This window comes from Accipiter gentilis, chromosome 15, assembly GCF_929443795.1.
Source record: "Accipiter gentilis chromosome 15, bAccGen1.1, whole genome shotgun sequence".
Lineage (NCBI taxonomy): Eukaryota > Metazoa > Chordata > Aves > Accipitriformes > Accipitridae > Astur > Astur gentilis.
Window position 1 is genome coordinate 21027322 of NC_064894.1, and position 23889 is coordinate 21051210.

At 41.9% G+C, this 23889-nt stretch overlaps 1 protein-coding gene across 1 annotated transcript; it reads right to left on the minus strand.

Annotated features, from left to right (window-relative positions):
- Positions 1-7038: 7038 nt before the first annotated feature.
- Positions 7039-13480, minus strand: CD24 (CD24 molecule). The gene is made up of 2 exons (XM_049817705.1): positions 13300-13480; positions 7039-10564 (listed from the first exon to the last, which is right to left on the minus strand). Exons 1-2 carry the CDS (start codon positions 13366-13368, stop codon positions 10379-10381), a joined length of 255 nt encoding a protein of 84 aa, XP_049673662.1. The 5' UTR covers positions 13369-13480; the 3' UTR covers positions 7039-10378.
- Between the last annotated feature and the right edge of the window lie 10409 nt (positions 13481-23889).

Below are 23889 nucleotides of genomic sequence, written 5' to 3' on the forward strand. Positions count from 1 at the left end.
GCTTCAAAGAGGTCCCCAAATACCTAGAAATGTAACTATCTTCCTTTTCATGTTTGATAGGAAAAAGTATTAAAGACTCTTAAAAATACAAATAAAGAGATCTATCCACTTTTTGATCCACCTTTATCTAAAATTAAAAAAGAAATTTGAGTGCTTTATTTGTCCCCCTGTAATGGAAAGCCTCACAAAAAGACTCTGATGTGGAACTAATTTGCATTCTGAATGTGCTGAATGGACTACAGAGACTATAGTAACCTTTAGAAAATCTTTGCTGCGTTAAAAAAGTAATTCATACTCTAGCTCCTTCTACAGAAAATGAAAGGTTGAAAGATGTAAATTAGACAAAACAAACAAACCTTTCATAGTATATTATGAGCTTCAGGTCTCCTGTGCACTTACTAAAATTTCAGTAACTCCTCTTCCAATTTCAAGCACAGTAAATTTGGGCCATTTGACAAACGTCTTATCATCATTTTGTTTAAGTGTTGCTACACACAGTAGCATATTTCAAGGAAAGAGGCATTGAGAAACAACTTCTTTGAACTTGTTTTTCTCTTCCTTGTCCTCTCCCCCATGCTATCAAGTGGATGAAAGTTTTTTTTTATTATTTAAAACTCCCATAATTTCCAGCCTGGCTAACTGACTTTTAGCTTCCATGACCATGCAGTGCATGTACATCTTCACATTTCTTTAATTCATATGTTGGAACCCACTGTCCCATCTCAACGAGCTTTAACAGGGTGGTCAAAATCCCAAACAGAATTAAGTTCCTGCTCACCCTGTGAAAACAGAGGACTGGGGAAAAGAGAAGCATCCTTGAAAAACCCCAGTTAAGAAATTGGGAACACCATACACTCGTCTCATGTGAGAGTGAGCCTTTCTAAAGGCTTAGCTCACACAGAAGGTGTCTGTTAGACACCAGAATTCCCTTAGCTTCAGTGTTCATGGGGTTGTTCATTAAAAGGCAATAAAAAGCAGTGAAATAGTAATTTGACAATTCCTTATCCCCACCCTGCGGCATCATTAAAATCACTTGACTTTTACCCGTGCAAGCTGCCCGGCTTTATTTCCCCTTGTCCTTATAACAACTCTGCCAGTCCTACATAACCACGCCATATAGCTTGTCCATATCCCCCAAATCCTTGGCTTCTCTGCCCTTTTGTCTCCCACTACACAAGATTCTCTGTAGACCTGAGGTAAAGACAGCACCCATTATCATCTGCTGCAGAGACACTAGCCTCGTTGACGTATGCTTTGCAGATCTCCATCTCCAAAGAGTGCTGTGCAAGACGAAATTTGCCCTCCTGCCTTGGAAGACCAACGTCTGTTTGCGCAAGAGACACATGGCTTCACACTTTCCACCTCCCATGGTTAGGGTTGTGGTAGAGCTGTGTTAGTTAGCCCTTTTTCAAACACACCCAGTATAGCACTACTCCAAGCACTTGGATGGACAATCTAGTTATTAGAATTCGCTAACTGGAGGCATGGGTTGGAGCTGGAGATATCCACAAGTCTTGTTATCACCAGCTGAGGAGAGATCCTTCCAAACCTCCCTTGACTGCTGACAACGGACACCAAAGAGGACAAAATGACGTCATAAATCCACAAGCCTGCAGAAACCTGTGGCTATATTTATTATGTTAACACAGTGGAAACAAAGAGCTATACACTGGGCACACAGAGAAGTAAAGTCTCACTCAGGCACCACATTTAAATTTGTTTACGTTATCCAGCTGACGATCTCGGAGGATCCATCTGAACTTGCAATACCCAAGTGACTGATTCAGGGAGGCAGCACTCACCGAAGTGGGAAACTAGAGCAGGTCAGCATTATTCATTCAGATTACTTGGTTTAAAGGGACATTTTACACAGAAGATTTCTGTTGAGAGGAAAGGAGGGATTCTGAAGAGGTACTCTTCACGCTCTGGGATTGCATCAATGCTATTACCCTAGAATCAGAGGGGGGGAAAAGGGCTGTGAGAGGCCATCCAGCCCTCCCCTTGCCCAAAGGTATGATCAGCCAGATCTAAACTATTCCCAAATGATGTTTATCTAACCTGCTTTCAGAAACATCCACAAGCTCCCCCAGCAATCCAGCTCAATGCTTCAGTACGTGACCTCTTCTCTTCAGAGCACACAGGAAGGACAGGTTATTCCCTACATCTTAGTAACTGTCTTTTACATGCAGGTTTCATCATGCTTCCCACTCTCTTTTTGCAGCTGAATATGCTCCACTTTTTTCTACTTTCTTCCATCTACAGTTCTCATGATTTTCATTGCTCTACTCTGAATTTTACCAGTTCATATCTGCTAATTGCAGTGTCCAAAACTGGACACAGGACTTCTTCAGGGCTTGTAAGATTTGTGTTGAAGGATTTGCTATAAGCATTTCTCAGACGTTTCTTTCTTTTTCCAGTCCCTCAGTGATGCTGCCCTTTTCCCCACCAGACCATACTGCCTGCCACCCGGCTGTTTAGGACATGCAAGACATCAATTAAATCCCAATTTTTTCCTCCCTTTCCCAGGCAGAACAAACCCAGCTCCCCAAGCCTCTCCTCCTACGTTACACGCTCCAGAACCAAGACCGCCGCTGGGGCTTTCCTCTGGCCTCTCTCAGCCTACTCTTGTACCGGGGGGTCCCCAAACTGCCCGCCGTATTGCAAATGTGGTCTCGTGGGAGGTGAATAAAAGATAGCCATCATTTCCCTCAACCTGCTCGCAACCTGCTGGCTACGCTCTCGTCAGCCGGGGTGTTCAGGAGCCCATGCCGTGACCGCGGGCCCCCGCTTCCCCACGGCCGGGGTGCTCCCTGCCCTCGGCTTCAGCGTCCGCCCCGGGGGGTGACACCTGCAGCTGCAATCCCACCCTGGGCATTTGCTCCTTATCTGCAGCCAGCAGCTCCCTCTCGCCCCAGGGCGGCTTGTGTGGCTCCGGATAGGAGGGGAGGAGGGGAGAGGGCACCCCTTGCCCCCAGGTTCCCAAGGCTGGGGCGTGCTGAGGTTGTGAGGAATCCCGCTCTTCCTCGTCTACACGGCTGACGTGTCCTTTTTTGAAGTAAGACTGCAGGCTCTTCAGGGCCGAGACCATCTCAAAGCAGTTAGCTATAGTGTTACGATAACATAAATGATAAGTAAGAGTAAATACAGTATTTGAGTTACTGGAAATTGGATGAGAAGGGTCCAGCTGGAAGAGAATGCCGTTTTCCAGATTCCCAGTTCACTAGCCTCTCACTCAGCTCCTCCTTCTGCCTTCTCAGAAATCGGTGTAAACCCATCGTTTGGCTCTTCAGTGCAACGGCTGGCTCAAGCCCAAGCCTGGGGCTTGACTGCAGCCCCCAGCCGTCCCTGGGCTGGACCACCGAAGGAGTGTGGCTGCTCTGGGACGGCGCTGACCCCGACACGTGAGAGCCCGGCGCAGGCTTTTTCCCCGTGGAAGGAGTGCAGGCAGGCTGCAGAGGCCAGGCAGCAGTGAACTCCGAAAAACCTTCCATCCTGCTGTAGCAGGGATGAACATCACCACCTTGGTGGAAAGATATTTCCTTGAAACACTCCTTCTGCCATAGCAATCATAGGTTCTATAATAGAGAAAACAAGCAAGCAGGCAATCAAAAAAGAGAGGTGCTTAGTGGTTGTTTCCCTGAAAAACAAGCAGAGCTCCCACGAGGTCTGTAAAAGCTTTCAGTATTATATACTAATTTTACACAGAAGGTAGTCTCACTACAACCCACAAGGACACTGATTTCAATAGGAATTAGAAGTCAGGCACCAAATTACCTTTGAAGACCTGGGCTTTAATTACTGCTGTTACGGAAAGCAGTGTAAAACCTGCTGACGAAGAGCTAATGGCTAGTAGGAGTTTTGCAGACACTCAGCAATGACAGCCTCTGCTCTGAGGAACACATGATATAGGACTGGAGGAAAAAAAAAGGAGTGAAGTAGAAGTTGAACAATGTCAGCCTGAATTGCTGAGTAAGAACAGACCTGCTAAATGTAAACACATTGAAATACTAATTGAAGTCACAGACCCCTATCAGCTACCTAGTGACATCCACATATCCCTACCAGATTAGATCACACATTTTGGGATCAAAGCTGACGTCTTGGTCGGGTCACAGGATTTTGTGTAGATGCTTTACCTCTCATCCATTTCCTCCACTATGTTAGCAATGTGCTTTTGCTTACTGTGAAACTGTGGCAGAGGGCTTAGATCAGTGCCAGATTAACAGGGTTAAATTACTGTGGAGTTTGCATTGTGTCCTAAAAATGACCGAGTGTTGTTTTGGTATTTTAATTCACAGACTGGCAGGAAAAAAAACAAGTCTGTCATCCTGGTAATGCTTCACATTAGCTTATTTACTGGTAGCACTTTGCAAGAGGGCATACCTTACAGAAGCCGGAGAATTTTGGAATGGAGGCAATTACTAATTCCAACGTGCAAAAATATGCTGCATTGCATGTAGTTTTTCTGTTAGTTTCCTGAAACACGAAAGGTAACAAAATCAGAGTGGTGAGAATAGCCTTAAAAAGGAATCTGAAGATACTATTGGAAACTTACAAGAAGACACTAAATGCCAGCAGGTTTTAGAAAACATATAAAAAAATTCGTAGATAGTAGATACATTACAGCAAATATCATCATCAGTAGGTACATGACATCAAATGTCATCATTGTGTCTCAGGATAATAATGCCATCACGTCTCTGCGTTACTCTCACAGTCCTGCCAAAGGACTTTTCTTGCTCATTATTCAAAAACATCTTTGTACTTGAGCATTTAAACACTGAAACTGCCACTTCTTTGTACTTAAGCATTAAAACACTGAAACTGCCGTGTTTGAGCAAAGACTCCATCAAGTCTATATTCTATATCATACTCTATGAAGTCCATTTTCAAGCTATTAACATGCCTCAGACTGTCTTTGTAACTAAACTGTTACCAGGTAATCTGCTTGCAGAGGAAATTCTCCCTGACTCCTAAAACAATGAGGGTCCTCAAAACATGGTTTCTACCCATTTTAAAATTGTTTTTTAATCCTTGCTATTATGGCTTTAATCGGTCTAGTTAGCTGTATGTACTACATCAGTTTTGAATCCTACTAGTTTAATCAATCAGACGATATGCATTTGTAATTGTACTCTGGTGTATCTATCCCTCCGGTCTCAGAGTTCAGTCTTACCCCTCAAAAACCATTTGCATTTTATACAATTCAGTAGAAAAAATATACAGGTTTTGTCATGTGACGTTTACATATTTCAGTATAATGAACACAGACTTTAAGTCCAGACTATGCACACTAAGCGATCTGAAAGAAGTCCATGCTGTGTTTTCAGTCAGAGTTGTTGAAAAGAGGGAAACAGAACAATTGCTTTACAGAGGCGTTGCTTCCTTTAATAATTTGTGCCACATAAAGAATACTTTTCACACTAGGTCATTCAAGAGAGATTTTGGTGGAATGTGATCATTCAGTTTATGCAGCAAAACCAAGCTACCACGATTTAATTCTGCTGCATGTTCAATTTTTATATTGTACACCCATCAGTTGTTAAAGCATAGCTCCTGCTAAGCCAAAAGCATAAAAGACTTGGGTTGCTTCTGAAAAGCTTGAAAATGTTTTATTCATGTATTTGTAGCACATACATCACAAGCAGCATTACTGGATTCAAGAGAGAATTGAATGATCCTTCACAGATGAGATTTTGTTAGTTTAGGATTTGGGCTGGGCTATATAAAATTGATCATGCTTTTAATTCAGCTCCAGGTCACTCATTCCGGACATCTTGATGAAGACCAAACCAGAGCAATTACGCATTCATGAGCAGGATGCTGAGGGCTTCACTTGGAAAACTGAAGGCTGATAACCAAAGTAAGGATCAAGTATCTTTCCCAAGGCTACTGCATAATGATGAAAACACCACATCTTAAAGCATGTATTGCAGAAAGCCTAGTGCTGCTCTTTAAACCGCTGCAGGTAAAATGAAGCATTGAAAATAACTAGCCTCTTCACCTGTTGGGGCACAGTAGAGCTGTACAGTGCATAAAATGTAACGTGCGCTCTATAATGAAGAGCTTTGTGCTGCTAAGAGGCAGAGCTGACAGATCCTATTTCAAAGTTATCTTTAATGCAAAACCAAGAAACGTTCCCAATTGTTTCCATTACAATAAAGTTGCTGGATGATAAAGACTGCTACGTGAATCACTTCGGTCACGTATGGGAAATCAAATCCCTACGAAACCTGAATGCACACAAGATGCAAATCGCTCCAAACTGCCTCCAATATATGCACGTTTATATACGTCCTCACTTTCAGATACAAGGTGTCATTGTGAGCTCTGCAGCGGAGCCTGATGTAACCTGAGTGCAGGGAAATGCTGACTTGGAAAGATGCATGACAAAGAGCCAGGCCCTGCAAGTGCTCCTTCTCTCGAGTCCTTCCACAAGCCAACGGGCTGCGTAACAGCTTCTGTCTCGGGAGAAATGGCTCCGTATGAAACACCGTACTAATGACATTAGGGAGTATGCCACTGTCTCAAGCCAGTTTGAGAGTATTTGCATTGTACAGGCAAATCCTAAATGTTTGAGGGATTAGGCTAAAAGCTGGGAATGTCTTGTCAAAATAGTCCTGAGTACATTTGAAAAATCATTTATTGAGATGTTAATAACGTCACGTCTCCATGTAGACAAAGTGGGGCTATCCTTACTTAGTACAATACAGCAGCAGCACGCGCGCTGCCTTTCACCTGTGGAGAAAGCCTAGGGGTACATGATTTCATCTTGCTGAAAACAAGGAAGCCACTAGCAGAAGCTTACATATAATGCTGTATAACAGCACTGGATCTGGCCCAAAATACTTCACCTTGTGTAGATTTTTGTCAAATGGAAGTTGTTCATTCAAAGTCCCTGCAGATTTCTAAACCAGCTGAAAAATGCAATTTGAAAAAACTTAAGGGCTATTCAGAATATGATGTTGTGAAGGAAGGAACAGTAGGCTGCATACAAACTTTAAGTGCTCATTTTAGGCTATTTCATTGAAATAATAGCACTATACTTTATTCAGGACATATGTGGCTAGCATATGTTTACAACAAAAGCAGTGCCATGCATCAAACAGAAGCAGAATTGTTTCAGAGTCATTGCAATATACATTATCCAGACACACTCCAGCTGGACAGATTCATGAAAGTGAGAGGCATAGGTAAGAGCTGGTTCCAGCTATTATACGTGTCATTTTAAAAATTAAATAGTCACAAAGTGCATAGGCTCCATTCCCCTCCCTTCCCTCCCGCCTTCCCATTTCATTAAATAAATCCATCACATCCTCTTTCCCTGGGTGGATTTCTTCATCACCAATACCAATGTTCTATGATGGAACAGAATGGAACAAAGGTTACCAGATCATTTTTCTAAATCACTCATCCAGTCTGGTGAAAACTCAAAAACCTCAAGAGACTTTAAGTATGCTCAGATACTATTAAAAGGCAACCTGGCCCTATTTCTTAAAAAAAAAAAAAAAAAAAAAAGCATGCCACCAATTAAGCCAACCATCCTACTTCATTTGAATATTTAGCAAAAACATGTTCCTATACTTGATTTATTTTACTGGTACATCATAGAATTAAGGCCCATCATTGCAGCCTTTCTTGTTCCCCATCTCTGTTTGGTGAAAGTCTATTTTCAGTTTTATGTTTTTAAAAAAAGATACACAGCCAGGTAACAGTTGGTGCAATATTTTATCTTCATGCTTTCTTTTGGAGCATTTAGAGAGAAGCTAAACAAGGGAACAATGTGCTCTGACACTCCCTGCAGATTCCAAGACACATTCAAAAGGTGAGCTTTGATAAACTCAAGCCGCTCCTCGGGTTTGTTCAGCCTACTGGAAAAGCGAAGGAACACAATCAAAGGCCTGCCGTGGTGCTGCATTCCCTCCAGAGGCCTCTCCAGGGGCCTCTTTCCCACCGAAAAATGCAGACTGCCATGCAGCACGCCTAAGCAGCCAGGCATTTTAAAATGCATTTCTCCACACCTAGGGAGTAAAGGTAACCACTCAGAATATCCTTGGGTCTTTAAGGGTTATTAGAAAGGAGTCCACCTGAAAAACAGTGAAGACACAACTTCTAATGTCATGAACTATATCTGGTTTTGAATTCTCACCCAGTTAATTTTTGCTTTTCAGCAAAATATTGCACAAATTTCTACCTCTTCCAGCCTCTGTCCTTCATCAAGCATGGTGAAACTTGTATTATTAGGATATTCTTATTAATGTAGTCTGTGGGAGTCAGAAACCTCAAGCAGTTAATTCACATACTTGATAACCAGAAGCTGAAAAACAGCTTTAGCCGTGCTAAGGAAAATAACTCATTGCCACAGTATGAAATAAAGGAAAACTGCTTAAGCTCTGTTTGTCCAAAACAAAAGCATAATACTTTGAAAGGGAAGAGGCTGTAGTAAGTATGGAAAACTTACTACAGTTACTAGAGACGTTAATCAAATCTCACTCACTAGTTTTGGAGTGGAAGTCACGACTCCCATTGTCACTAAAACCTTACAGAGAAATAAAACTAATTACACTTCAGCATTTCTAGACCTTGAGGTTTTTAATCACATATACTGTCTTGCTTAACAGTTCATTCACTTTATGCAGGCAAGTTACAAGTTTTTGTTTGTAGAAGTGTCTGGAAGTGCATCTAGAATGCATTGCCTGTCCACTGTTTTATTTACAGTTTTTTCCAAATGAAAATCAGTAGCTAATAAATCAAAGCATAATTACACAAACACAAAAATACAATCATTAACATTTTACTGGATACAAATGATAAGCATAAGGAAATGTCCATGTACACTCACTGACATGAATTTGTGTTAGTTTGCTATTAATATATGATACTCTGGATTGGTGGTAATGTAACTGAAAGACAGATGTGTATTAAAAAAATTGAGAGCCACTCATGTTTGACATGTATACTCACATGTGATCATATCAACATTTTTTTTTCTGACAAGGTATTATCATCAAGGTAGCTGAACCTCCTCAACAAAGCTTGCTTTGATACTATTATCTAAAGTGTTGGATGATACAGAAACAATCTGTGCAACTGTAGCAATTTTGATTCAGAAAATTTTTTAAAAAAGTAGTATTTACAAAGGTAACCTTTAAGTTCAGTGATTAGATTAAGACTCCAGTCTTCATATTCCAAACACCTGATCATTTAATTTCTTATTTTTGGCTTTTTTCTCTCCTCTCCCCATTCCTTCTCCCCACCGCAAATATTAGCCCATGTTTAAAGTAAACTATCACAATTAAAACTCTTCAAAAAAAACCCAAACAGTAAGTTATTCACCTTGTGCCAAAAAAAAAAAAGCAGCACTAGAATATTACTCAAAAGATTCCATAAATCCTTCATAATCAAGGAAAGTTCCAGGAGCAAAAAGAACTTGTACAACTTTTAGAACTTGGGAGGAGAAATAGGGAAAGAGGAGACATTTATCCCTTGACTTTTTGGGGGGTTTTGTCTGAAATTCATTTACAAAAAGCTCCTGGTACTTTTCCCAATGTTTCCACACCTCCTTCCTCTGGCACATATGGTTTAATATACAAACAATTTAAATAAAATGTCAAATTCAAATTCCCACCATAAATAATTCAACTCTTATGAAAACTGGTGGGTTTTAGCCATTTCAAAACTAGCCCTGCCTGGCTAGCCATTTGGTTAGGACTCAGAAGTTAAATAAGAGGATTCTTACAAAAATTTGGTATTCTATTTTAGCCTTGTAACAATTTAATACAAATTAAATCTAGAATAAACCCTTTTCACTGATGTTTTGTTTCTTTTGCATACATCCTACTACCCATAGGTTATAACCATATAGGTTGTGCAAGAAACAGAACCATTCAAGCTTTTCTATGCTTTCTAGTGGTTCTGTGAGCCTGTAGACTCTAATGAATTTAAATGGAAAACAAAATCTCTTCAAGTCCTTATTCTAAACAGCAGGTAAACCCTCTAGCCTTTTTTCTTGGTGGAGTGTTATTATCCATCCTGATTATAAGACACTGCATTTCTTCTCAGCTTTAAATCAGAGGTTGTCAAAACTGTCTCTTTTTGCTTCCATCTTGTTTTTCAAATTCCAACTCATTTGGTGAAAGAGCTCATCATTTTACCTCCTTGCTGAAGTCAGTCTTTTCACACTGGTCAGCTTTGGAAAGTCAGAATACTGAGTGCTTCTCTAGGTCAGACTGGTACTAATTTGAGTATGGAGTGGAACCAAGCTGGTTTGATGCAGAGTTTGGACTGATTTATTTTCATGCTGGGTCAGAGATCTAGCCATCTCAGATGGTTCAGGAAACTGGGTGGGGAGTGATAGCCATTTCCATGCCAGAGTCTCTTAACAGCAAAAATACAGAAGAGAAACTGAGAGAATGAAAAGAAGACTTGTGGTTGAGTGAAGGGAATTTCCATGTCCCTGAGGGGTCGTATTGTTCACTGAATTTGTGACAGCTGACAGAGAAGTGGAACTTGCTGAAGAATTGTTTGAAGGTGTTGGACTTGTTCCATTGGGATCGCAGTAGATCTAGAATGCAGGGGGGAAAAAAGTAACAAAAGGGGGTTTTGTCCTTTTTTTTTTAAAATCAGAAGACAAATTAGTAGTAATGAACAATGTGTAGCATCACTTAGTCACAGTACTCAGATACGATACGCACAATTGCTCATGCCTCACATTGTGCAGTTGAAGACAAAGACATTTTGAATTGCACACATGGGATTTGTTAAAGAAATAAATCTAACATTTTTCTAGATGTTTTTCTGTTGTTACATAACTATCACTTTATGAAATTCCTGCACTAAAACAAAAGAGAGAATAGAGAAGTATGTTTCAAACAACCTCACACTAAAAAAAGAGCAAACGTAAATCTATGCAAAGACAAGTCTTAGGACAAAAGACTTTCGGACAACTGCATTAATTCATTGTCTTTGCAGGCTAAGCCACAAACAAAAATATGAACAAACACCAGTGAAGAATCTATTGATACTGTTTCTGGGGCTGGTTTGGAGATTCCTTTCAAGCAGCGGTGGGGCTTATGTGAGTGGACTTAATATTTCAGCTGCTCTTGTCTCCTATCTTGCCATGGTAGTACCGAACTGCAGTACTTCACACAAAGGAACTATACTGATTAAATCATAACCTATCGGCATGCTAGAGCATACAAATAGGAAATTCAGTGGAAAGACCATATAATATTAGCAAATTTAAAAAATGCTGACAGAAAGCAAAAATCAAAAAACACAGGGGTTTCCCCCCCCCCCCCCCCATAACTCTGCATTATAGGGATAGAACATAAAAATTTGCACCCTATGTAACACCAGTATCAAGCTATTTCCTACACATGCACAGGAAAACTTTCAAAGCTAAGCTAACATGTTCTTTTCTTCCAGTGGAAAGAAGCATGTGATACATGAGGATGAAAAACAAGGGCAAGAATCACTTAACTGCTCCCCCAAAATAAGCACAGTTTAGCAAGCTTGGCTTCAGCTCTATGGGAGCAAACTTGTATTATACCAGAGCCTTCTGGCAAGCCCTGACAGAGTTAGCTGAAGTAAAAACAAATGCCTTTTTTTAAACAAGAACAGTTAGTTTAATAAATAATACTCTCCATAAAAGCTGTCCTTATTGTCTCATATTTCTAGTGCTGCTGAGAAAATTAATTTTCTTTAGCAGAAAAAGTAATTATAGTCCCTCAGTGCTCAAGCCATTAAGTGAATGTTAAATTTATTAGAAAATTGCATGAGCATTTTCTTTAAGTATTTTCTACTAAAAAAAAAAGCACATAAAAAAATATCAGGATGGTGTAAAGCTTCTGGTAGTTAGGGGTTTTGGCAACCAGCAACATGCTGGAAGCAAATTAGGACTGCAGGAGAAAAATTGCAGTGTGGAAGTTTCTGTTGAAACCAGTCCGAGAGTGATCAATAATGAATTGCAGAGTTAGTAACCTATAAGCTGGATACAAGGCAAGTCCCAACTCACCCTGGAATTTTTTCAGTCTTCATACAAAGTCTCTGCCGCTATTTCACACTTGGTTATATACTTTAAAAGTTTTCTCAGTTTTAAACAGAAAGCCTAGTTTCTGGATTTATTTTTTTTTTTTTTTTGTGGAAGAGGAAGGGCTTAGAGCCAAGTTCCACAGTGTCACGGTAGATGGGACCCCAGACAGATCTTCTTAACGGTAACCCAAAGGGTCTGATCCTGCTCTCATCACTGCCAAGGACAAGACTCCACTGAGCGCAATAGAGAAGGGATAATGCCCTTCCTTACAAACAAAGAGGCGGGGGAAAAAAGAAAAAAAAAAAATATTTAAAACAATCTCCCGCAATCCCTTTGCCGTGAATTTTTTAATATCGCCCCTGGCCGTTTTCAAAAGGTGGTCTCTAGGCTCAGCAAACACATCGATCTGGGATCCCCCTTGGCTTGACTGCTTACAGAAAGGCAACCACTACTGCATTCACCATCTCTGCACCAAGGATAAGACGACTCGGCCAGCACAGCAGCAAGGGACCGACGTCTTTGCTTCAGAAGCCCCCAGACCTCCCACTGCCGCCACGACCCGAGCCCTAGGACCGGAGACAAAGCCCCATACGCTCCGGGGGGGGGGTGGAATGGACTCAGAGCAGGGTCTCGCCGCCTTCCAGCTGCAACACTCCTGCCTTCCCGGAGCTAACTCGGTTTGGCGGGATCCTTCCCCTTCTTTTAGAGGGGGAGCGAACGCTCCTCCGCCGCTCACACCGCGGCTTTCCCTCGAGGACCTCAGGGGAAGAAAGGCGCCGAACTCCAACTTCTGTCCTTCTTTTTTTTTTTTTAAATTGGACCGGGGTAACCCACGCCACCGCCATCCCGGGGGCGCTGGGCTCGCCCCCGCCGCCCGCCCCAGCCCATCCCGGCCCCCGCCGCCAGAAGGGCTGCGGGCCGAGCCCACCCGCCGCCGCCGCCGGGTTCCCCCCCCTCCCCAGCCGGGGCTGCCCGGGCTCGCTTCCCTCTCGCCCCGCCGCCGCCCCGGGACGGAGGCGGAGGAGCCGCCCGTCCCCCACCGCCGCGGGCTGTGAGACGGCGGCGGCACCCCTACGGGCCACGCGCCCAACGGCTCCTCCGGGGAAACCCCGCTCCTGAGGCGAGGCGAGGCGACCCGACCGCCTGGGGTTGCGGGGCGGCGTCGCGGGTGGGGAAGCCGGGGAAGGGCCCCGGCGTGGCCGCTCTCCCTGTCCCTCGCACTCGGGCCGGCGGTAGGGGAAGCGCCGAGCCGCTCCGAGGCCCACCTGCCTGGGTAGGAGGAGGGCCAGGAGCAAGAGCCCCAGGCCGAGCCGCGCCGCCAGCGCCGTCCCCATGCCCGTCGTTGTCTGCTGCTGTCCCGCCGCGGGCCGCCCTGCTCCTGCTGCCGCTCCTACCGCTGTGGCTGCGGGCGAGAGAGGTGCGCGGCTGAGCCGCCGCCCGGCCTTTTTATGGCAGCGCGGGCTGCCGTGACGCCCCGCCGCCGCCTTCCCCCTCCTCCTCCCCACACCTCCGCTCCCGCCCTCCGTGCCCACAAGTCGCTGCCTCCGCCTCGGCCCCCTCAGGCCGGCGGGCTCCGCTTCCCCTCCCCGAGCCGGGCCCTGCTGCCTGCCGGCGGGCGCTCGGGTCGCGCTGGCCTGCCTTGGCCGGAGCCGAGGGCTTTGTTTCCCCCGGTTGAGGTCTCGCAGGCGGTGGTGGGGTCGTCGTCTGGTGCCGGCGTCGCGTTCTGGCACTGAGGGGCTGGCGGAGGGCTGCAGAGCCTGAGTTGGAGTCACTCCGGAGAAACGCTTATGCTTATAACAACATCAGGCCTTTTCACTTAAACGTTCAAATCGAGGGTGAGGGAAGGAAAGGTAAAGAAAGCTGTACATATTTCCGGAAAAATGATGGGACCAGTGGGTAAAAGGCTGAGGGGTTAAGAGCCCGTCTTGTTCAGAGCCGCCTTGCCACTAGCGCTCAGGCTTCAGGCCGCAGGCTGCAATTTCAAGCTCTCTTTGGATCTGAATATTTTATTATTACCACTATTTCTTCAAGAGTAGGAAACCTGTGTAACAAGTGGAACAGAAGGTTCTTCCAGCTGTAGCCTGTGAGTATGTAGGGTTCTAGCTTCTGGCAGGGTAGATGCTGGGGTTATATTGTATCTCCTCTCTTAATAGGCTGGAGACTGATTGTGCCAATGCCTCACCAAATCAGTCAGGTATCTCAGTGTATGGGCAAATTAACAAAAACAGTCTGTGACCGCTTTATAAACTACAAAAAGAGACACTGATGTGCTGATTTTATTGTGACAAAGCAGTTACTTCCATTTAAAAGAAGAGTCTGTTAGCTCAGACTCAGGATTTTAAAATGGTGTATGTTCATATTTATCTCAGAACAAAGTGTGAGGAGATATCAAACTTCAGCACTACATAACTCATTCGCCGTCTCCAGGGGCAGGACTGCATTTCAGGAGTTTTTGAGGGCATTGCTAGAACTCGGTCCTGAAGCACAGGAGATGTGGAGACATGCTGCAGGACTGGATGCTGGGACTTGTGTTAGGCAAAATATGTAATTCTAAACCCAGTCCCACACTAATTGCTTCAGAATGCCTGACAAAGCTGTAGTTATTTTGTTTTTCCAGGAATAAAGGCATTTTGCCAGCTGTACCACCCAAGATATCAATCCTTATTCTATACCAAGATGAAAGATCTTCTGAGAGGTACGCTAAGCCTGAAGCACTCATGAAGTAACATTTCCCTGTTTTTTATACATCCCTGATCATAGTCAGAGTCCGGTTCCCAAGTATTAGAGGCATAGTCTATCTGTAGAGTAACTATGGGAATAGTCATCAAATTGAGGGTCTTATGTCCCTGAATATTCACTGTTTGTCTGCTGAAAGCTGGTTACCAGAAGATGGGCTTTCATGATTAGAGAGATACAGGAAGAGAAAAAAGGAAACTATAATTGACTTAAAATAAAAGAGGGGTGAGAAAGCTGGAAACTTTCCTATTACTACTTTTCCTTGCAAAGAGTTTGCTTTAGTCGTCACAGTTACATGAAATCACAAATGGGAGGGAAGGTGATCTTTTCACTCAGTAGACATGCCTAATGCTACAGAAAAGTGAAATTCCCTGCGGCAGAAGCCACATGAATCACAGCAATAAAGTGAGGGCTCACACTATTCTGACACCAGATCCCCTGGAGGAGATGCAAAAGGAAGGGAATCCAGTTAGGGCTCTACAACAGCCAAAGCGAAGAATATTCTAGTGTAAAGCTGACAGAGATGGTTTCCATTATCATCTCTCCTGCTTTGTTTGGGAGAAAAGGAAGTGATGCAGCTGTTGCATGATCCTGTGGGATCATAACTGGCTGCTGCAGGTTAAAGCAGCAGCTGAGACATGTTAATGTCAAAGCTGGGACAGATGAGGATGAGGGAATAACTATCAGATGGCTTTTCCCATTCTCTCTACCCAGTGCATCTTACCTGAGGTCTAGAACTGCATCTGTAAAAAATGAGGATGGTGCACAGTTCTTGTAAGGTGACATGAACCAACACAGCATTATAAAACTGCTAATTATTATTATATAGTGTATTGCACTTTCGGTGTTTTAACAAGTTTCAGTGAAAATGGGGATATCTTTCTTTTTGCTAAAACATTATAAAGTCTGTTCCTTTATTTAAAAATAAAAATGCAGAGGTTTTAAAACATTTGGCAGAAATTATGAATTACTGAAATAATAAAACTATGTTAAGTTTATGTTCTGAGGCCAAAAAAACACGCCTTTCTGAAATATTCATGAAATACTAATGCAAATAAGGAAATGTACTGGCAGCAAGGCAAAAGTGCTAAAAATATTTTAAGCCCAAGATTTTCTTTGAAACTTTTGTCATTGGAAATTATAATTATAATGCCTACACTACATTAGATTTCTGCGACCAACTCTCCCCATTCAGGAAAGCTGCAATATTCTTGATTCCTCTTGAACACATAAATCGCCTGCACTCCTAATTCCAAAATCTTTACTTTTTTCGGCTGTAGTCTATAATGAAGTCTGCAAAAGATGTATCTGAGCAAGAGACCAGGACCCAATATATGGATTTTTCTACGAGGCAAGAAATCCTGTAATCGAGTTGAGAACTGTACAAAGTGAAGCACTGCTATCTGGTGGCCAAAAGGCACTTCTGATTTTTTTCTGTCAGAAAAGACAATATACTCTCTAAATCAAACATCCTTTGGTAGCAATGTGCTCTAAGAGCTTTCATGATGCTGAGATATAGTATCAAATATTATTGCTAAATCCCCATTGTTCTGCTTCCTTTGCTTTTTTCTGGGTCAGAATAGTACTCAGCACCTCTCCCAGTTAAATACATAATATTTGATGAGAAAGCTTAACAAAGAGAAGGGAAAAAATTACTTTGATCTTTTGGGTTAAATGTAAGTTCATCTATATATTCTACTGGTGACTTTTGACTTGACTGAACTTTCCAATAGGCATAACTTTCAATCTAGTCACCAGAAGCAAAACTTGTGCTGCTTTGTATAATGCATTAGCAAACAAGATCAGCTAAAATGACAGTCAGAAAAAAAAAAAATAGTGATCTATAAAAGGAAACAGAGAAGTAGTCTCCAAGCCATGCAAGTAGTGTATTTAAATTGGGGCAAGCTTTAGCAAAATAAGTGTAGCCAGAACATTGAGTGGAATTCATGAGAACTAATTTTGACTTAACCATTAATTTACTCTTGCCTTTTAGCTGCCAGTCTCGATCCATCTAAACTTATATATTTTAGGAGCATAAATTGCCAGTGAGAGTCACTGGATCCTGTGCTCCCAACCAGCTCTTTACTCTCTTTGGCTGTGCATAGACTAGAACTCACTACACCCTGTGGCTCATCCCAGGGTCTTCATCCATTTCGAGCTCATGCTAGAGTGCACTAAAGCTCTCGGTACTCACCTGGGTCATATTATGAGTTATTTTAGTTAATACCCATGTGTGAATGTTATGCATTTATATATTAGAACCTGATCTTTTTTCAAAAGACAACTTTGAAGAGAGAAATCCAGCTTTACAGTGTGTATCAATTAGCCCATATATGCTGATCTATGCTGACATCATCTGGTGACAAGTTTCTTTGATGTCCATTTTTGCCATATGGATTTTGCCTTGAGAAACTCACAGGTCAATATCTCCTAATAGTAGGAACACTATCTTTTTGATAAGCTAGGCTGGCCCTTCTCTTGCTCTGTGTTTAGTGGAAAGGACCTATCTTGCAGCAGCATCAGAGCTCCAACCGTGTAATCAAAATTTGCCAGCTTTTTTGAAGCACTCGTCCTTATAGTTGTACATTCACTGTCATTGCAGAACAAAACTGATGGAAGCTGGCTGGTTGAAACTGATTTTAGACAACCGGACAAAGCTGTTTGGCATGTATCTTGGGTAAGAACTTGGAATATATATTGAGGATTACATTCCCTCTTCCAGTGGAGGGTTTATATTAAATCTATGTAAGCAGAGCTTTTAATGGAAGGCATGATTGGTGGTCCTGTAAATCTCCACTTGGTAATAAGTGTTGATTGGATTCAACTATACGTGTCTTCAGACATGGGCCTTGCTGTCATGATCCAGACCCTCATTACACCAGGATTCCAGCAGTGCCACTGTTTCCCTTCTATGTTGATCTGATGCAAAAAGCATTGGGCTGCTTAATTAGTGGTATATAGTTATGGAAGTAAACAAAGCTATGATTTCCAGCCCTGGAATCATAAGCCTGGAATTCTGAGCAGAAGTGAAACTGTGATTCCAGAAATAGTCCCAAGAAGAAATGTTTAAGAGTTGCCGCCCTAATACCCATGGATCTTTTGACTTCTGGGTAGACTTCAAGGCATGATGTCAGCTTACACAATTAGGTGTGGCTTCAGATGTGCTTGAAAGCACATCTTTCTCCCTAAGTCAAACAAACTCTTGGGTGACATCAATACAAACAAATTAAATGGTAGCAGAGCCTGTTCTTTGGCCTTGAGGCCAACTGGCATGTCTAGCCACATCCATACTATTAAACTCTCCCAGCCTCCAGAAAACAGAGGCTGAATCTAAACTGCCTATTGGTAGGTAGTTGTCCCTGGCCTGGGCCAACCCCTGAATCATGCTCAGGAATTGTTTGCGATAATGCCACTTGGTATGGGACAAAACCAAGACAGGGCTCTTCTTCAACTCATGAGCCATAATGTGAGCTAACAGGTCTATAGACATGAAGAAGTAAAAATAATCAAAGGTCATGTCTCCATCTTCTGATCTGAGGCAGGTTTAAACATAATTCTCAGAAAAAATCAGTGAAGGGTATTCCACAGCCCATAGGCCTCCTGTTTCTTTGACAACTATCTTTGTAGAATATTTCTCTTAATACAAAGCCTTCTTTGCGGCAGATTTAAAGTAATGATTTATTAATTACATCACCATAGTAAAGCGCACAGATAATAATGATGGCCAGATTTGTAACAAAGTGTTTACCGATTGAAAACATATGAAGCACTTCTCATTGAGAGGATAAAGGAAGGGTTGCGTGCAGCAGCTGTCTACATCTGAGTGAGTTTCCCTGGAAAATCTTTCTAGATGATGAAGGGAAACAGATTAATCACACCCTGGAGATGCCTACATCTCTTCACTGACTATCAAAAGAGTGTAGATGATTAGCTTAGACATTTACCACTATATTTTCCCTTATTTTGAGGAATGGTTTCAGTTCCTGAAACTTTCTTCATAGGATTCCTATGCAATTTTGTCCCTTTCCTTTGTACTCTCTCAAATCTATCTTCATTAGATCATGTTGTCCAAAGTAGCACACTCTACTCAAGCTGAGAGTTCAGCACTCAACAACTCTGTTGATGCAGCTTAGAAAGAAATTTGTCTTTTTTGCAACAGCAGCAGTTTCATAATGTTTGTGATCTGATGCAACTTTGAGATTATCTCGCTCCATATCTTGAACAATAGTGCAATGTTAGCACTTTTACCATCTCCTTGAATTTTCCTTCTATGATAAGACTTATTACTAATAGCAATTAGTGCAACCAAGTTCTCACCATTAGCTTGAGTGCTAGCTCTTTAAGTCTGTGATTTCTCCCATTGGGTACGATATTCTGCATTATCTCTCTTACCAGTGGATGAAAAGTTAGTTATCCTGATATTATACTACTACTTCATTCTGTTTCTTTCCAAACAAATGAAAAACTGTTCACTGAAAATCTCTGCATTCTTATTAGTCATTTTAACCACCATAATTAGTTTATGACTGTTGGGATTTCTTCTATCCCTGACACATTTCATGACCTATGCTTTTAGCCCTGCTTACCAAGCATTTTTTCTGGTAACAGTGGAAGTCTTTATCTTCTCTTGAGAAGTGTTGAAAATCTGTATCTTGCAATTTGAGTCTAGTATTCTTCCATTTCCCTTTTTTGTTTGTTATTGTTTGCTTTTTTTTTCCTCTTCGCTTACTGCCTTCTCTTTGCCACTAGACAGGGCAGATTTTTATCCACAGTTACCAAAAAGATAATAAATATAATCTATATTTATATCTGTATAAAAAGGGAGCTGCCTTACAGAGTACTCAGTTTCAGAATTCATTCCTAGTCATGACTGCTGCATGGCATCCTGAAAGGCTTATTCTTTTGTAACCTTTTCTGGGTAATTTCTAGTTTTGAGTACAGGACAGGCAGAGATAACAAGCTAATGAGAATGAAACATGGAGAAATCTGATAAACAGGAACAGAGAAAGTTGGAACTGATTATTTTAGAAGAAAAAATAAGAACAAATATGATTAAAAGGTGTATAAATGGACAAGTTATAGAAGGTAGACCAGCTCTTCTTCCCACTTCATAACAGAAAAAGGGACCAGTCTAGGTTTTGAAAAGATGAAGTGCTGAAAGGAAACATGTATTGTGTGTCACTAAGAGTGTTAAGACTTCATGTATCTTTTAGATGGTGAACCCTTTGTCACAGAGTATCATTAGGCAAGGTGCAGAGGAGTGGTCACACAGTGATGAGAACATCCAGAGTTTAAATAGCAAGTTTTGAAAGGACACACTTCCCTGGGAGACAGATTGTCTCAGATCTTCCTGCTGTGTGATTTACACATCTTTTATACCTCTGGAGCTGGACTCTGTGAAAGGACAAGATAGCCTTGACACCAAGCAATATGATTATTCTGACATTCTATTCCTCCCTCTTGCAACTTTATTTATATTATTTCTTTTTTTATATATCAGAAGTGTATTGAAACCTACAGATAATTTTTTATTTCCTAATGCAGTAATATTTATAAATGCTAATCAAGGCAACTTTGTCCCCTAGCCACGATGGAAGCTGAAGTACTTTGAACAGCCTTTTTTCTGCTTTTAAAAGCAAACCTGACACAAAACATGATTTAAAAAAAGAGAGAAAAAAAAAAAAAGAAAACTTTAATTGTACACAGATGGAGGAACAATCTAAATTTCCTCATTGGAAATTAATTATGTTAGACTTGCATGCATATATCTTGAATCAGTTGCTATCAATTAGAGAAAAGAACATTATATTCTAAATAGTAAAGCCATTAATTGGAGGAGAATACAGAGGAAACATGGAAGTAAACAAATAATTCAAACTAATTAACATTTGCTCATGGAATGTGTAGTTTTATGGCCAAGAATTAAGGTTCAAATAACAAATGCTTAAGTGATTGCTTTTCCTTTTTATTGCATTTGCCACCCACTGTTAGTGGTAGCTAGATAAATCCTAGAGCGGCAACCAAAACCAGCAGGACCTGAGCATGTTCACTACAGAATGAATGAAAGTCTGAAAGCCTGTCTTAGGAAACAGTACATTAACCTTTCCTACAAAAAAAAAATTATCATGTTTTAGACAACTGACAAACAAGAAAGTGAGAGAAAACCAAACAAATCTCATTGCAAACCTCTCACCAAATGGGGGAGTAGAAGAATTAGCAGTGAAACTGTGCAGCCTTTAATCTCCGAGTAGCTGGATTGAATACCAGGCTGACTGCAGTTAGTTACTCACTGTTTTCCTCCCATTTGCTTAACCACTGACGTAACACTGATTTTCACTGCCAAGGTAGCTATGTATTTCTGGTTTAGGTGGGTCGCCATGCTCTGACTGATTAGGGTGGCCTCTATCAGCTTCTTCAGCACTAGTCAGAGCAGTCTGCACTGCCCACCTCCATTTTCTTTCTCATTATGGCTCAGCGTAGCCTTCTACTGTAAAAGAATAGGCAAATTGTCAGGTAGTGAAAAGGATGGGGAAAAAAAGAAGAATGTTACTTTATCAAGTGCCTATATCTCCATCACTTAAAGAAATGTAAAACAATACCTGAAACTCATCCACCTTACCTTACTCATCTAATTATCCATCTATAATGTCTAAGATGAGTTTTCAAGGAATAAGTAACCTGTAAGCAAAGGTGCTTTGTGAGACGTCGCTCACTTCTGGAAAGGGACTGTCTGTGCAGGTTGCCAATGTGACTGCAGGAAAAAGTGGACAGAAGTTCAGAATGCAGTTGTTACTGCAAGAGATGAAATGGCAACACAAAGAGTTGGTAAGCAGAGAGACACAGAGCCAAGTTTCAGTGTACATGGGGGCTGGAGGCATTAAAGGTATCCTGTTGATAATAAAACCAATGTTTTATAGTAAAAATGGCACAGTAGATCATATGGTTAAATGTATGAGAAAGGGAAACCCATTTAGACCAGCATGCCAACTGAAAAGGCAGCACTGGAAGGGCTAGAAAAGGAGCTTCGGCTGCATGAAAGATTAGCTTTCAGAGACAGGCTTTAGAGAAAGAGATGGTAGGATTATTTGGTCACAGACTGGATGCAAGTAACAAGCTAGAGGATTTGCCTCCAGACTATGGACTAAGAGAACATCTAAGCAGTTACAATAGGTGTGACACTGGAAGAGGTGAATTAGCAGTCAGGGAGCTTTAGCTCATTATTCAAATGAATATGGACAAACTTAAAGGTGATGTTCACATGGGGACACTGTGGTTTCCCGGGCTGCATAAATATGCATAGAACACTGTCCATTCACCTTCTCAGTACACTTTGAAATAAGCAGTGTAATTTAGAAGGTGTGTGGTTCCAACAACGTAATGCTGAAGCTAAATCTGCAGTGACAAGTAATCTGATGAGATGTGCATTGCAGAATGTTAGTCAGAGCTACTCACAGGGCTAGAATGGCAACATGGTAGTCTTAACTTTATTTTGAGATGCAAGGAGTGTCAGCAGATCTACTGCCGTCACTTGACCAACCTTGCAGGAAAATGAAGGTAACAAAAAACCCTAGGCGGTGGGGAGGGAACTCCCAGTAACAGATTCCAACATAGAGGTCAAAAGCTATTAAGAATTTTCTCTCTGAGCTATCAAAACTGAAAGATTAATCTTGTGAGTGAATGTCATAGGCAGTATACTGAAATACTGTTATGGAAGGCTCGTACAACCAAATTCAGCAGGTGTTAAAACCCAGATTTATTCTTCAGTAAAAAAGTTAGAACTCTGATGGCATCTGTGAACCACAGGTTCAATGATGTAAGGGGAATTAGTACTACAGAGCCGACTTAAGAATTCTTAAAATTTAAAATGATGACTCAAAATGTGCATATTACCCACCTGAAAGATGAGGGCTCTCAACCTGCAGGAGTTACCCAGGGTGGTGTCCCGACCCAAGGGGAGAGTCCCTGACTGCAGACCTGCTGCTCCGAGGAGGACTGGCTACAAATGTCCTCCGGCAGGACCCCGTTTATACCCCTGTCGAATCTGATCTCTGGTCATTTTAATCCCCATTGGCCAAAAGGTCAACACTTCAGTGTACCTGGCGCATGTCGGATTGGTCAGTTCAATTTTCAACCTGTGGCCTCTAGGGTTTGGGGTTTTTTTCCTCTCCTCCTTGCCCAGGGAAATTTCGTTTCCTGTCGGGTGTGTGTGGGGGGTGTACCTGCCACAAATACACAAAATGAAAACCGTAAACAAGAGAGGAATTACGCTTCCTAGAAAGGAGATGACTCCACTGAAAAAAAAAAAATGAAGCAATCCTGTGAGAATAGCCATAGGAAGAAGCTTGTGGCAGCTTTGAGAGGGAGCTATTCACTGCCATCTAATGGTAAACTGGAAGAAGAGAACAATTATACTGCGGTCTTCAACCCGCCAAAACGTCTTGGTTATAATTACAGTTTCATATAATTAAAGCAGGAGTAATTAATATTAACTTCATTTTTTGCCTTTTTGGTCATTAAAAAAATGCACTTGATGACCCAGGTTGGGAGTTGCCAAGACCTCACACAACTGGAGTACAAATCTTAAGGATGAGAGATTTCATGTCCCTTCTTACTCTGTGGCATGGAGGGAATCTGATGACAAGGAGACCCGTGTGACACTGACGGTCCTCTACAGTCCGGGGCTGAATGAATCCTGACAAAAAGCTTGGTAAGCATCTGCTTTCACGACCAAGACATAATAGTAACATGATGTACCTTCTAACTGGTACAACTAGAACAGTCACACATATAGCTGGACTAGGAAATGAAGCAAGTGTGACAGACATGATGTCTCTGTCTGAGCTTGCGCAGTTATGAGATAAATCAGATGCACGATGCCTGTTCCAGGTTACATTTCCTCTATGACTGGAGAGGGAGCTGTTTGAGTGCCACACTATTAACCTTCTGCAAACTGTAAGACCTGCAGGAAAGGATACCGAACATTACTTTCTGGTTTTGGTAAGATGCCACTGTATCATCATATTTGAAGAATATATTTTATTTTTCCCCCACAGAGTGATTTTAGGCACGTTCTTTACCTTGCCTTTCAATAGGAATATGCAGTAAAGATGTATAATGCC

Bases quoted from the DNA above. Each gene is read 5' to 3' on its own strand.
- CD24 (XM_049817705.1), bottom strand. From the start codon at position 13,368: ATGGGGACGGCGCTGGCGGCGCGGCTCGGCCTGGGGCTCTTGCTCCTG. The intron at 10,565-13,299 runs GTGGGCCTCGGA...CCTGCATTCTAG, and splicing joins CCCTCCTCCTACCCAGGCAG to ATCTACTGCGATCCCAATGG.